Source organism: Phaseolus vulgaris, chromosome 4, assembly GCF_051622355.1.
Source record: "Phaseolus vulgaris cultivar YP4 chromosome 4, ASM5162235v1, whole genome shotgun sequence".
Classification (NCBI taxonomy): Eukaryota; Viridiplantae; Streptophyta; class Magnoliopsida; order Fabales; family Fabaceae; genus Phaseolus; species Phaseolus vulgaris.
This window is the reverse complement of record NC_143501.1, coordinates 29,320,884-29,335,077: the sequence shown is the minus strand read 5'-3', so window position 1 is coordinate 29,335,077 and position 14,194 is coordinate 29,320,884. Positions and strand designations below refer to the sequence as shown.

Here is a 14,194-nt window from a genome sequence, read left to right as displayed (position 1 = left end):
TGTTGCAGTAGTTTCCGCACCAATTCTAAGGAATCATTTCATCAAACAGTTGGCACTCACTGTTAATGCATCACATAGTTCCTTCCACCAAGAACACCAAATTTCTATGTCCAACAAATCGCTTCAACAGTTTCAAATTGCCTTCGCCTAATCATGAACAAAGTACCTATCGCCTTTGAATGTCACCAGAAACGAGTCATGTTCATCACCGAAAGTTCTAACCTTGAATTCAAATTTTGCAATTCATAAAGAATTGCTCAATGAAAATGCAACTCGCCAAAAAATTTCTAGAACCACCAGAAATTGATTCACGCAAGTCAATACAAGAACAACCAATTCAATCATCGGTCACGCTGGAAAGTAATTGTTCTTCAATGAGTTTCGTTCGTCGTTTCAAACCGATTTAGGATTCACCATTTGCAACATCAATGTTGAGGAATTCCGATCACCGCAAACCTCCATTCATAAATTGCACCGTTTCGATAAGACCGATTCAACAGGCTTCAAACCACACCAAGGAATCGCTTCCGTTCGTCGGTCAACACCGCACCGTTTCTGCACGTGAAAAAAAATTTGCACGTGAGTGAAGATGAACAGCGTTGCCGTGAGTGAGAGATGATCAGCATTGCCGTGAATGAGAGTCGAAGAGCGTTGCCCAGAGACAGAGATGAGTAGAAAAAGTTGAAGAGAGGAGGAAGAGGGTGACTAAAAATTTAATTACTTCAAAATTAATATTTAAATTCAAAACTGGTATGTAAATTTAATAATAGTGACTAAAAAATTAGGTATATAATTATATGATTATTAAAAACTAAAAAGTTAGTTTATAATTTTATTATTTTTATAAATAAAAATTAGTCTCTAAAATATATTAAAAGTAACTTAAAAAATTGGTTTCCAATTACATCTTAACAACACAATAAAAATGGTCTTTAATTTTTTTATTATTAGTTAAAAATATAGAATCTAATTATATTACAACTTTTATTAATAATAGAGACCATTTTAGTATCCAATAATTTTTAGTTTATAAAATAGTATCTAAATTATACTAAAAGAAAATTTGAAATTATATTCCGTACTAATATGTATGTAAGAAACAAAATATGTAATTACATATAAATATTATCGGTTGGATTTACATACGGATATTTTTATATATAATTTCACCAGAAAGTTATATATGGATATTTTCCATATGTAATTACTAATGTATTACATACCAAAAAATCCGTATGTAACTATAATTTTTTTTTTTTTCATACCTAAAGGTATTGAAACCTTTTTTTTCACATAATTCAAAAGCATTCAGAAACATTCGAACTTGTACATATATTCAAAAGAACTATAAAATATTATTTTCAAATTTGAACTCAACTCATTTAAATAATCAAACATAACTCAAAGCTTGGGTATGTTTATATAACTAAACTGACAAGTATTTAACAAGCCTAGTTTGAATAGTTTACATTAATGATAACGTCCATAAATTATAATATTAAACCACAACAATATGGGGTGACAGGTCTAGGATGATAAACCTTTGTCCTAATACCTAAATTTCACTAAAATCTAGAAAGAACAATTTGTCTACAAGTATAATTCTCATTTCCTATTCTTAGTAGTTGGTTCAGGAGATTCCTCATCTTCTTCCTTCTCATCTTCATCCTCGTCTTCATCATTATCATTATCGTCGTCATCTTCATCATCCTTGTCATGTTTTCCCCTCGAAAATTGGCCTTGGGATCATCATCAGAATTATCTTCCTCCCACTCTTCATCACCAGAAAAATCCTCGTCATGGACAACTAAAAATTCTTCAAAACAAGTACATAATGTTAGAAATACATTCAAAATGAAGTTGTCTTTTGTACTCGTTGTAATAAACATTAAGTTAAAGAGCAAAGTAAGTATTTATGAACCACAACCACAATATTCAATAAGACCATATGCTTAATCACTAAAAAGGTGTAGATATACAAGTAAAACAACATATTTGTTTGGATGGGAAAAAAGATCCCAAGTCTAAAAATAGAGTTAATTGCTAATGAAAACTACAAAAGATTATCTAATGGACAATCAAAGTCAAAATAGATTATTTGCATTGCAACCTACTACCATTAATAGGCAAGAAATTTTCCTTAAATGAAATCAAGCATTAAAAGCACTTCTGGACATGTTTGAACAAGTAGATCATACCATTCACTTTGACAAATCTGGCACAAGATGGGAGGTCATTTTCAAAATGGTAAAAGTACATTATTAGGTGTTGCTTAGTGTACCGACCCGTCCTCGGGCGTTGACCAAAGTCAAACATACGATGGGACCCACCAAGAGGCTCTAAGGAGGAAAGTAAGCGTTGACCGCCTTAAGCGTCGTCAGGTGTGGGCGTCGCCAGGTATGAGCGTCGCCAGGTGTGGGTATCGCCAGGTATGGGCGTCGGCAGGCTTAGGCGTCGCCTACCCTAAAGGCGTGACCTGTTATCCTGAGAGCGTGCATTGGGCCAGATGGTGCCACCCCCGATACCCACAGGTAGGGAAGACCGTGGAGGGGGCGGCACAGTAAGAGGCCACGGTACGGGCTCGGAGGCCTCGGGCCTCGGTACCTCAGAACAGTAATAAAGAGAAGAGAAAGGTGGCTTCAAGGCCATATTCCCAGTACTAGCAGGGAGTGACCTGACTCGTGAAGTACCCATGCATGAGGTGTAGGGACACGACAATCCACGCCACCTTAGGAGAATCGCTGGGACAGACACGACCCGGGAGAGGGCCACGTCCCAGGGGTAATCTACGTGCATGGTGCGAGAGGAAGGCTGAGATACTCCCAGGGCGAGTGACTAGAGGCTGGGGCGCATGAGTTGGCACCCAGGAAGTCATCCCCTATGTTGGATGCACTTCGAGGAGGGAAGACTTACGCGTTGGGATTTCCCTAAGTTGGGTTACACGTCGTAAAGCCTTCCACGTGGAGTTGCGCTTAAGTCATAAGTGACACGTGGCAGTAACACTGAAACTCAAGGTATATAAGCGTTTCTGAAAGCTTAGAAAGGTACGTTTTACGTTCTGACATTCTTACACACACTTGAATCATTTGAGCTTACTCACTGTACGCACGAGTGATTTGAGCACCAGAGAGAAGTTTGTTAGAATACAGTTACGCGCCTTCAGAGCACCACAGTTACGGTGTTCCGATACGGAGGTGCATAGTGTTTTCTGCCTACTGACTTAAGCGTCAGAGTGCAAACGACCGCTAAGGCACCCTTTGTTCTTCTCTGTTTCAGGTACTCACGGCGGAGTAGGGTGAAGATCTGGAATCAAGAACGAGGGAGTCTATGATACGCGAGTCGCAGCTACGTACTAACCACAATCTGGTCAACCGACTGGAACACTTAGGTATCACAGTTAATAACTAAAACTCAATAAACAACTATATACTTTATAAGCAATAATCAACACAACATAATTCTTCAATTAAGTAGGGGGCATGCCAACTGCTCAAGACTCAAGAACTTAATCCAATTAGATTATAGTTTGTATCTCCATTCCCAAACAGAATATAAGCTTAAAATTGTATGATCACACTATAATTAATTGTCTTCATAAAGCCTTGGTAAAAAATAATATACACAAATAAAAACAAGAAGAAAACAGAAAACATCATAAGCTATTTCACATTTACAAAAATGCACGGGTTGAAAGAAAGTGTACTACTTTAAATGGTTGCAAAGAAAATCAAACAAAATTTCTACACTGTTTTCCTTATAACTTCTAATACAACTTATAGATAAACTCTTCATCAGGAGATGTTCCACGTTTTCTATAGAAATTTTTGTACATTCAATAATTACACTCAAGGGAATAGTTCGATCTTTTGAAGGTCAACTTCAAGAAATGTCAATAAGTTTGAATTGGGAATGAAAAAAAAAACAAGTTATTACATACACCTCAACAGGTGACAACAATGCAATCTAATTAACTATACACCTGAATATAATCTCCATCAGGTAGAGAATGTTGATTTTTTCCAACAACTTCTATTCCTTTTGAACTAGTGTTGGTTGGGCTCTTAAAGCAACATTATGCACCCGACACAGTTCTTGATATCGTACTAAATCACCATAATTGAATGCCTTTAGAAGATAGTAAAGCCATTCCACTTTTTGTCCCTAGAAGGCTCTTGGTCTGTTTAACATATTATAGGCTATGTGAACCAACATAGTAAAAAGATAGATGAAACAAAGAAAATTCATAAAATAGGTGCTCCAAATATTTTGGTGTAATTACTCATTATAGGATGGACAAGTAGTTTTCCAAAGTTCTAAATGTTGTCCCCAAGAAGGGCAGGGAGGGACAATCAAATGCTAAATCCTAAAAATAAAAAATAGCACATTAATTCATATAAAATCCGTAGATAAATAGAAACAAACCATAATTGAGAGATAGACTATTATGAACTGCTATAACCTCTGCTCATCCCTTATACAACACAGTGCACCTAAATGTATTTATAAGTCTTTGATAAAGTTTCCATTTTACTAAAACTGCATCAATTTATCTTCAAACTCCTCCACATTAATCTTTCTAAGGATGACATAATGACATTTGAAACCTCAACCTAGTATCATCAGACAACGATCCACAAACACTCATAAAAGGCCCTAATGTTTCAAATTTCAAATTCACACTATGAGAAGCACCATTAACCAGAATTTTAGGTAGGGTATACCTCCATGATATCATTAAAATAAACGCTGAAACAGAATCATAAAGAAGGTGAAAAAAACTAACAGCCATATCTGAATCCTTGTTGATTCTAGAAAACCCAAATTCAAGAACCACATTGTGGACTATAAACACTAACAACTTGAAATCACTGACGTTGTTTCCTAAAGCTTCTTTTAGAACCCTTCTCATAGAGAATGGTTATGAACCGGTACTCCTCACCACCGCCTTATCAAATCCATCAACCATTTCAATGGTTTCCACCTCTGTGGAGTCCAAAGTTGGATGCTTTTCAATGGCAGGGGTCGAGGGGCATTAACGATGAGGGTTTCCGGCAAGTTTTGGACAGTGGACTAGTCGAGAAGCGGTTTCTGGCTTGTGGGGGAGGGTTTTGAAGGAGTGGGCGGTGGTGTTGAGAGAATAGAAGATGAGGAGACTAACGGTCATGCCAAGGGAGTGGAGAGAGTCGTGCGACAAAGAGACGCAAAGTTCATCCTTTCTGTTGAGGGAAAGGTGCAGAGAAAAGGAAGAAGAAAGATGATGTGAGAAATGGTGTTGTTTAGTTACTCCTCTAGGGTTGTTATGATAAGAGTTGATGATAACAAAGTGATAGAAAAAGAGAGGGTTAGATCTTCTTCTTCTTCTTCTTCTTCTCTCTTCAAGTCTAGTGTCAAATTTGTCACAAATTTGGCCACACCACTGTTGTTCCTGCCGATTGACCGAAAACGCCTTCGTGCGTCTACGACAATCTCACGCCCAAGAATCCTTAACGTAAACTAAGAAGCGCAAGCGACGTTAAGCCCTGGTCGTTGATCAAAACACGTGTGCACAAATCAGAACGCCCATAGAGAGGCGTCACTTCAGCACATTGTTCATGTCCTGTCACAAAGAGCCACGTAGGTCACAAGGGGCCAGGACTTAGTCTCTTCGTTGTACAAGTTATAGCTCGAGACTGGGGGGCTTGTGTACCGACCAGTCCTCAAACGTCGTTGACCACTAGTAATGAGGGGGCCACGTAAGTTGGGCCCACAAGCGCCGTGGGCCAGTGCCTTGTAAGGCACGTGAACCAAGGTTCCAATGAGTGGTCAGGCATCGATCATCAGGATGTGCTGATGTCGATGAGAGATCGGACATTGGTGACTCAAACAGTAGAATTGACCCATAAAAGGTGAACCCCAGACAACACACCCTAGTTATCAGTTAGGGAGAAGCCTAGGTCACAAGGGTCCATACGTGTGATGTGGATGACGCGTTTAGGCGTAACACAAGTATAGAGCCACTGTAAAAGATACGACTTGTGAGGGTCACGTTCCAGGGGTGAGATGCATGCATGGCACGTGAATAGCTAGGGAGCTCCCAAGACGGGTGACCCCAGAGATCAGATGCACGAGGAGGCATCCAGGTGGTCATCCCGTCAGAGGTTGCACTCCAGTTAGGGAACCCCACGCGTTAGGTTATCCTAAGAGTGGGTAACAGTGGCGTTGGGGCCCACCCCCTTAGGAAGCCTATTTTGGGTATCAGAAACAGTGGAAACCCTAGGCTATATAAATGGAAGTAACAAACTTAGTAAGGTACACTATTCATTTGCGCCGCTTAACACACAGTTACATAGAGCTTTTACACTTAACAGTTTTGGTGTTTCCTGGCCCTGAGATTGACTTGAGCGTCGGAGTGCAAACGACCTCTAGGGCGCCCTTTGTCTTTGTGTTTTCAGGCGTTCAATCGGAAGGAAAGCATGAGTGAACGCAAGGATTCTTTAGCATGAGATTGTCGTAGACGCACGAAGGCGTTTTCAGTCAACCGGCGAGAACAACTGCTGATTTCTAGCAAAGGTTTAACACTAACTTTTCTTCTAATATTTCTTCTCACAATTCTCAATTATTTTCCTAAGCTTATAAAGATAGTGACCATCTTTGTTGGGGCACCCTCTTCTGATGTTAATTCCTTGTGGTATCCAGATACCGAAGCCACTCATCATATCACTCATGATAATACCATCTTCTCCAAAAAGACATCATACACTGGCACTGAGATGGTTAAACTAGGTAATGGATCAAGTATTTGAATTTGAGATACTGGTACAACCTTGTATACTAGTCCTTATAAAGATAAAAATCTTCTTTTACATAATCTTTTACATGTTACTACTATCAATAACTATTTAATGAGTGTTTATGAGTTTTCCAAGGACAATAATGTATACTTTGAATTTTATCCTAATCATTGTCTTTGTCAAAACCCAGGGTACCAAGGAGATAATTTTTCTGGGAAAGTTTTTTGTGATGATTTATATGTTTTCCCATCTTTACAACAACCTTTGAAATCATCTAATAATACTACCACTTGTTCTCCTATGTTATCTCTTTTTCAATTATGGCACTCCAAACTTGGCCATGCATTATCTAACATTGTTCACTCTGTTATGCGACTTTGTAATATTTATTTTCATAAACAGAATTCTCTGTCAAATGTGTGTTGTATCCATCAGTTACCTTTTAGTGATTCTACTACTTTTTACTTCACTCTTCTTGTGTTAGTTCATATTGACATATGGGGACCACTTTCTATAAATGCTTCTAATGGTTCAAAATACTATATTGCATTTTTTGATGCTTTTTCACGTTTCACTTGGTTATATCTTATTAATGCAAAGTCTCAAGCTTTGTCTTTGTTTATTCGTTTTAAAACTTATATTGAAAAACAAATTGGTTGTGTTAAAATGCATCCAAATAGATCATGCAAAGGAATTTATATCTTTCACTCCATATTTTTATGCTAATAGAACTAAACATCGTCTAATTTGTCCTCACTCACATGAACAAAATGGAAGGTTGAATGTAAACATAGAAATCTAACTAACATTGCTTTTCTTAACTGCCTGTCATATTATCAATGCTTTGCCAACATCATTTTTGCAAAAGCTTAGCCCTTATGAAAAGTTATTTTCTATTAAACTTGATTATCAGTTTTTAAAAAAAATTTGATGTGCATGTTATCCTCTTTTGCATCCCTACAACCAACGTAAGTTTGATTTTCATTCCACAATGTGTTTGTTTCTAGGATATACCTCAAATCATAAAGGATATGTTTTTTTTCACCATCTAGGAAAACAATTATATCACGACATCTTATATCTAATGAGTATTTGTTTCCTTATACTTTGCATGATTGTTAGAATTAATGGCCTAAACAAGAAGGGGTGAATTGTTTTACAAAAGATTTTTGCAAAAAATGAAGTTTTATCAACAATCACAGAAGGAGCAATCTTTGGTTAGCACTAATTTTCCGTGTAATACTATTACTTCATCTGATAATATTTTTGTTCTTTTACCTGCCACACATAATAGTCATCCTATGGTTACACATGCAAAGGCTAGGATTCATAAACTTAAACTTTTTCAAACAAGTTATACAGATGACTTTGCATAACCTTCCACTTTTAAACATGTTGATAAAAGTCTTGCATGGATGACTACTGTGAAGTCTGAATATGATGCTCTTCTCACAAACAATATTTGGATACTTACTTCCTTACTGTCTAGGGCCAATCTGATTGGGTGTAAGTGGGCTTTTAAACACAAGTACAATCTTGGTGGCTCTCTTCAATGTTACAAAGCACGTTTAGTTGCAAAAGGCTTTCATCAGAGTGAAGGATGAAATTACAATGAAACTTTTAATCATGTTATTAAATCTACCACTATATGTATTGTTCTTACCAAAGATATATCTTCTCATTGGCTAATCCATCAGATTGATATTAACAATGTTTTTCTACATGGTGTCCTGGAAGAAAGTGTCTACATGAAACAACCTTCGGGCTTTGTTTCTAGTGATTCAACGCTCGTGTGCAAACTGAACAAAGTAATCTATGGTTTAAAGTAGACACCCCGCTCTTGGTTTCAGTAATCGAGTTAGGCTCTTCTCAGGTTTATTAACCATGATGGGGTTATTTTTTTTGGTTTTTACCAAAATGGTGTCCGTTTAAAAAAAATTATAAATTTAGGCAAGTCGTGTCTAATTGGGACGACTTCATATGCTGAAGTCGTACCAATTAGGCACGACTTCTGCCTTGTCATACTAAAGTCGTGCCAACTTGGCACGACTTCTGCCTTGTCATACTGAAGTCGTGTCAACTTGGCATGACTTCTGCCCCGTCATACTGAAGTCGTGCCAACTTGGCACGACTTCTGCCCCGTCATACAGAAGTCGTGCCAATGGCACGACTTCTGCCACGTCATAATTTTTTTTTTTAATTTTATTGTTTATATATTGGGTAGTAAGTTCTGTAATGTTAAAAATTAATTTTATACATAATTTTCTAAGAGTGTTAGTTTTAAGGAACAAAAAATTGGATAATCGTGTATGGATCATGTTTGACGGTAATGTAATACAATAACTTGATTATTTGATTAATTAAAAAATGAAGAAAATTGTTATTGAATTTGGAAATAAATACATAAATGAAAATTTATTGTATTTGGAAAATAAATAGAGAATTATTGTTGTGAATTTGCAAAAATAAATAGCTTGAGAAGTAATGATTTTACAGAACACGTAATGATGATAAGAGATTAATTAGAACTAAACAAATTAGTAAGATTCATTTCAAGATATAAAATAAAACTATAAAGTTGAACTATAAGTAAATTATTTATGGGAAGACGTGACACAATGTGGTCTTCGTATTTGTTGTCGAGGTCTTCGTGGAAGAGGATCATCAACGACATTTTCATCATCGTTGTTATTGGCTTCATTATGAGATGTTGGTGATGGCATTGTGGGTCGATAGTGCATGGATGATGTTGGATTATATGCAGAAAGAGGGGTGAATGCCGAAGTTCCAAATATATTTGGTGGAGTGGAAAAAGTACCTGAAGGAGAAGGTAAAAAGTTATACGTGTAAGGAATCTGATGGTGTGGAGAATGAAGTGAGAGGTGGCGAAGATGATCCATGTGTGTGGATGTGGATGGTTGTGGAAGACCCAAATAACTGGATTGACCAACATCAAAATCATGACCATAAGGAAACCTCGAAGGGTGATAAGTCGGATGCGAAGGCGGTTGTGGTTGCGGTTCCGGTTCCATGGGCTCCTGTGGCATGTCATACTGTTCAAAAACAATTGTTAACTTCATTATAAACATGTTGTTATTGTTAAAAATAAAAGGCATGAATATGAATTAACTTACATCTTCGTCAGACGACGATTCCTGAGCCGATATGTAACGAATAGTATGGTTAATGTACCACTGCATGTATGTTGTGGAATCATGCAAATGACCATTACCATTAAACTGAATGCCTTGTATTAGATGATTATGTCTATCAGTCCACATTACTATCCACCGTTGATGGTATTCCGGCCAGTATCTGCATGTTCTGCCCCTCATATCTTCTTTGTGCAACTCATCTAAGTTTTGTGGCTCTGATGGAATACCTTGTCGAAAACCAAATTGTCGCATAACCCGGTCATCTTGGTGAAATTCAACAGTGGCAAAACAAATAAGGGGAACAACTGCCCTACTAACTGGAGAAACCTCAGCAGTTATTAATACAACGACGTATGGCCTGCTGTATGGAGTCCACAAGAACTGCAAAATACTTGACATTATTAGTATTTGACAAAATATATACTTAAACATTGGATTCATAATATAAATTGATGTTTTTACGAACCTTTTTTGACTGTAAATTATCAATTGTCTTCCTTATCAAACTAATTGTCCTCGTAGGTGGGTCGTACCTTTGAGACGATGTACGAGACCACCTTGTATAAATAACAAATTTTTTAACATTGGACATCGAACTTCATTTGCATACATGAGACATTAAATATCAAAATATACCTTTTGGCTAGTGGAAAACCATGTCCGGCGACAATGTCCTCAGGAGTTAATGGCTCAATTATTGGGGAAAGGGTTTTAATCCGTTCCCAGGCCCAACACTGCAATAGTAGCATACGACCTCATATGTTTTTTTGGTGATAGTCAATTCCATGATCTAATGCACGATAAAGACACGCCAACACAGCTGAACCCCAACTATAAGTGGCGACATGGGTCAAGTCAGCTAATAATAACATATACATTAGATGTACTCTGCCTGCTGATGTGTCTGGCATTAACAAACTCCCAATTAATGAACGAATATGTGCTATAGCATGTTAAGCAATGACATCGTCTGTAGCATCAGCCGGCAATTGCTGAAAGTTGTTGCTCAACCATGATAATTTTATGGTGTTCCCTTTAATTACATTTGGGGGCGGGATGGACCCTAACAAGTATTGGGACGCTTCAACCATGTCCCCACTTGTGAATCCAGTGACAGGTTGACCATCGATGGAAAGACCTAATTGTAGAGCCACATCTTGTAATGTGATTGTGGACTCTCCAAGTGGAAAATGAAAAGTATGGGTCTCTAATCTCCATCTCTCAACTAGTGCAGTGATCAAGTGATGGTTAATGTCGATAGAGGGAATGCTTAGTAGATGTCCAAATCCAGCTACATTTATCATATGAATGACTCGAGAATCTACAAATTGGAGGTGTCGTCTTGGTCGTAGTAATCGTTCGTTACCCTCCCAAATGAATTTAGTAACATGCTTATTTTGAAGGCGCAATAGAGACCTATCACAAGGTAGATGACGGCTGGATGCCATAAAAAATGCTTCTATAATTACTGTAATTATTTTCAAATAATTAATTAATTGTAAATAATTATATATATTTTAAATAAGTCAAATAATACCGTAATTATTTCAAAATAATTAAATAATTAAAAAATAATTATATATATATACTATTCACATATTATTATGCTTTCAAACAAGATTTCTATAATAATTGATTATTATTGTAAAAAGTAGAAAAAAAATTCTATAACAGTTTTCATAAATTAAACTATAAAATAAATATAATTTTCTGGTTGGGAACTTACCGTATATATTATGAAGACTACGAACTCAGCTACAGTGCCCACAAGTAGGTTCTACAGTGTAGAAGTCTATATATTTATATATTAAACTGGAAGATGGATTTCTTCAAAACAATGTCCACAAGTAGATTTCATATGTAGTTGGTGATAAGATTTCTTTCTCCGACTTCCTTTCCCAACAAGGTGGTTTGGCAAAAGACTTCAGAGTGTATAATTTAATTTCTATCAATCATTATTATATATAATTTATTTTTTCGTATTAGTTAATTTCTATCAATCAGTATTATATATAATTTTATATGGTAATAAAAATAGGTGTGTCTAATTTTATTTAATATTTAATGTTTTAAGAATCTGTAAAAATATTTTTTCGTATTACTTAATTTTTATCAATCATTATTATATATAATTTTATATATGGTTAATGTTTTAAGAATTTGTAAAAATATTTTTTCCTATTACTTAATTTCTATCAATCATTATTATATATAATTTTATATATGATAATAAAAAAATGTGTCTAATTTTATTTAATATTTAATATTTTAAGAATCTGTAAAAGTATTTGTTCGTATTACTTAATTTCTATCAATCATTATTATATATAATTTTAAATATGGTAATAAAAAAATGTGTCTAATTTTATTTAATATTTAATGTTTTAAGAATCTGTAAAAGTATTTTTTCGTATTAGTTAATTTTTATCAATCATTATTATATATAATTTTAAATATGGTAATAAAAAAAGGTGTCTAATTTTATTTAATATTTAATGTTTTAAGAATCTGTAAAAATATTTTTTCGTATTCCTTAATTTCTATCAATCATTATTATATATAATTTTATATATGGTAATAAAAAAAGTCTCTAATTTTATTTAATATTTAATGTTTTAAGAATCTGTAAAAGTTATGTATATTCAATTTTTTATTGTTATAATATTAGTAAGCTTTTATTTGTGTTTTAACTCTCTCCAAGACTTTATACATACTACAGAGATTTGTGTTATTTCACATTTTTAAATTTGTGCTATATGGATTCCTGGTATTCTGGTGAAAGTTCTTTGAACACCGAGAAAGAAACTATTATCAGAGATATGGTTCATGAATTCAGTGCAGATGATGAACAAGAGGAGTATATTCCGGAGGAACAAACCTTCCCAACTTCATCCAACGACAATGTTCAATCATTTAGTCGTACAACCCACAATATACATTTCGACCTTTCGGAAGGCATGTCTTTCAATTCAAAGGAGTCAACTTTGAATGCAATCAAACAATACCACATTCATCAGGGTTACAACTTTATGGTGGTGGAATCAAAGCCGAATGGATATACTGCACATTGCATTCATTACAACAACGATTGCCAATGGCGCATCCGAGCCTCTTTTACAAAAATCCGACAACAATGGGAAATCAAAAAAATTGAAGCTCCTCACACCTGTTTAAACACATCTGTTTCAGTTGATCACAAAAATTTAGATTCAAGCCAAATAGCATCCTTCGTGGTCAACTCCGTCAAAGCGAATCCATCCATTCCAATAAAAACTATAATTGCGGAAATAAAGAATCAACTTGGTTATTCGGTGACGTATAAAAAAGCATGGGTAGCCAAACAAAAGGCTTTTGTAATGGAGTTCGGTGATTGGGACGAATCATATAATCATCTTCAAAGGTGGTTGCAAGTTGTACAAGACAGTGTCCCTGGAACTGTAGTGCAATATATTACTCGTACGTATGTTGTTGATGGTGTTCAAGACGAATCTAATTACATCTTAGAACGTGTCTTCTGGTCGTTCAAGCCATGCATTGAAGGGTTCAAATATTGCAAGCCCATAGTTCAAGTTGATGGCACATTCTTGACTGGAAAATATCACAGCACTTTATTGACTGCCATCAGTCAAGATGGGAACCGAAACATTTTTCCATTAGCTTTCGTCATTGTTGAAGGTGAAACAAAGGAAGCCCTTATATAGTTTTTCCAATTGTTACGAGCATATGTCACACCTCAGTCAAATTTATGCATGATTACGGATAGAGGAACAACAATATTATCAGCATTACAATCTCCAGAAGTTGCTTCCGAAGATGGTTTAACCTCAGTGTATTACATACGCCATATAGCATCCAATTTCAATAAGAGGTTTAAAAATGTTGACTTAAAGCGGAAACTAATCAACATGGGTAAACATTTCTTAACTTCAATCATACACTTCAAACATTTCACAACATTTTTCTTTAATACCTTTTTTGAAATTCTTACAGGTTATGAAATGAAGCAGCCAACTCTACAAGCAAAGTTATCAGCTATGCGAGCAGAATTTCCACAGGCAGTCTCTTGGATTGATCAAATACCATTAGAAAAATGGACACAAGCCTATGACGGGGGCAAGAGGTACGGGCATATGACAACAAATCTTGCTGAAAGCATCAACTCCGTTTTGAAAGGGTCCCGATCCTTACCGATTTGTGCTTTGGTTAAGACCATATTTGAAAGAACAAATGCTTGGTTTGTTGAACGAGCAACCAAAATACAATGCATGT

The 14,194-nt window shown here is 35.8% G+C and overlaps 1 protein-coding gene across 1 annotated transcript; it reads left to right on the top strand.

The window, feature by feature from the left end:
* Positions 1-12,681: 12,681 nt before the first annotated feature.
* On the top strand, positions 12,682-13,626 carry LOC137838480 (uncharacterized). Its single transcript, XM_068647725.1, has one exon. It carries the CDS (start codon positions 12,682-12,684, stop codon positions 13,624-13,626), a length of 945 nt encoding a protein of 314 aa, XP_068503826.1.
* Positions 13,627-14,194: the final 568 nt, after the last annotated feature.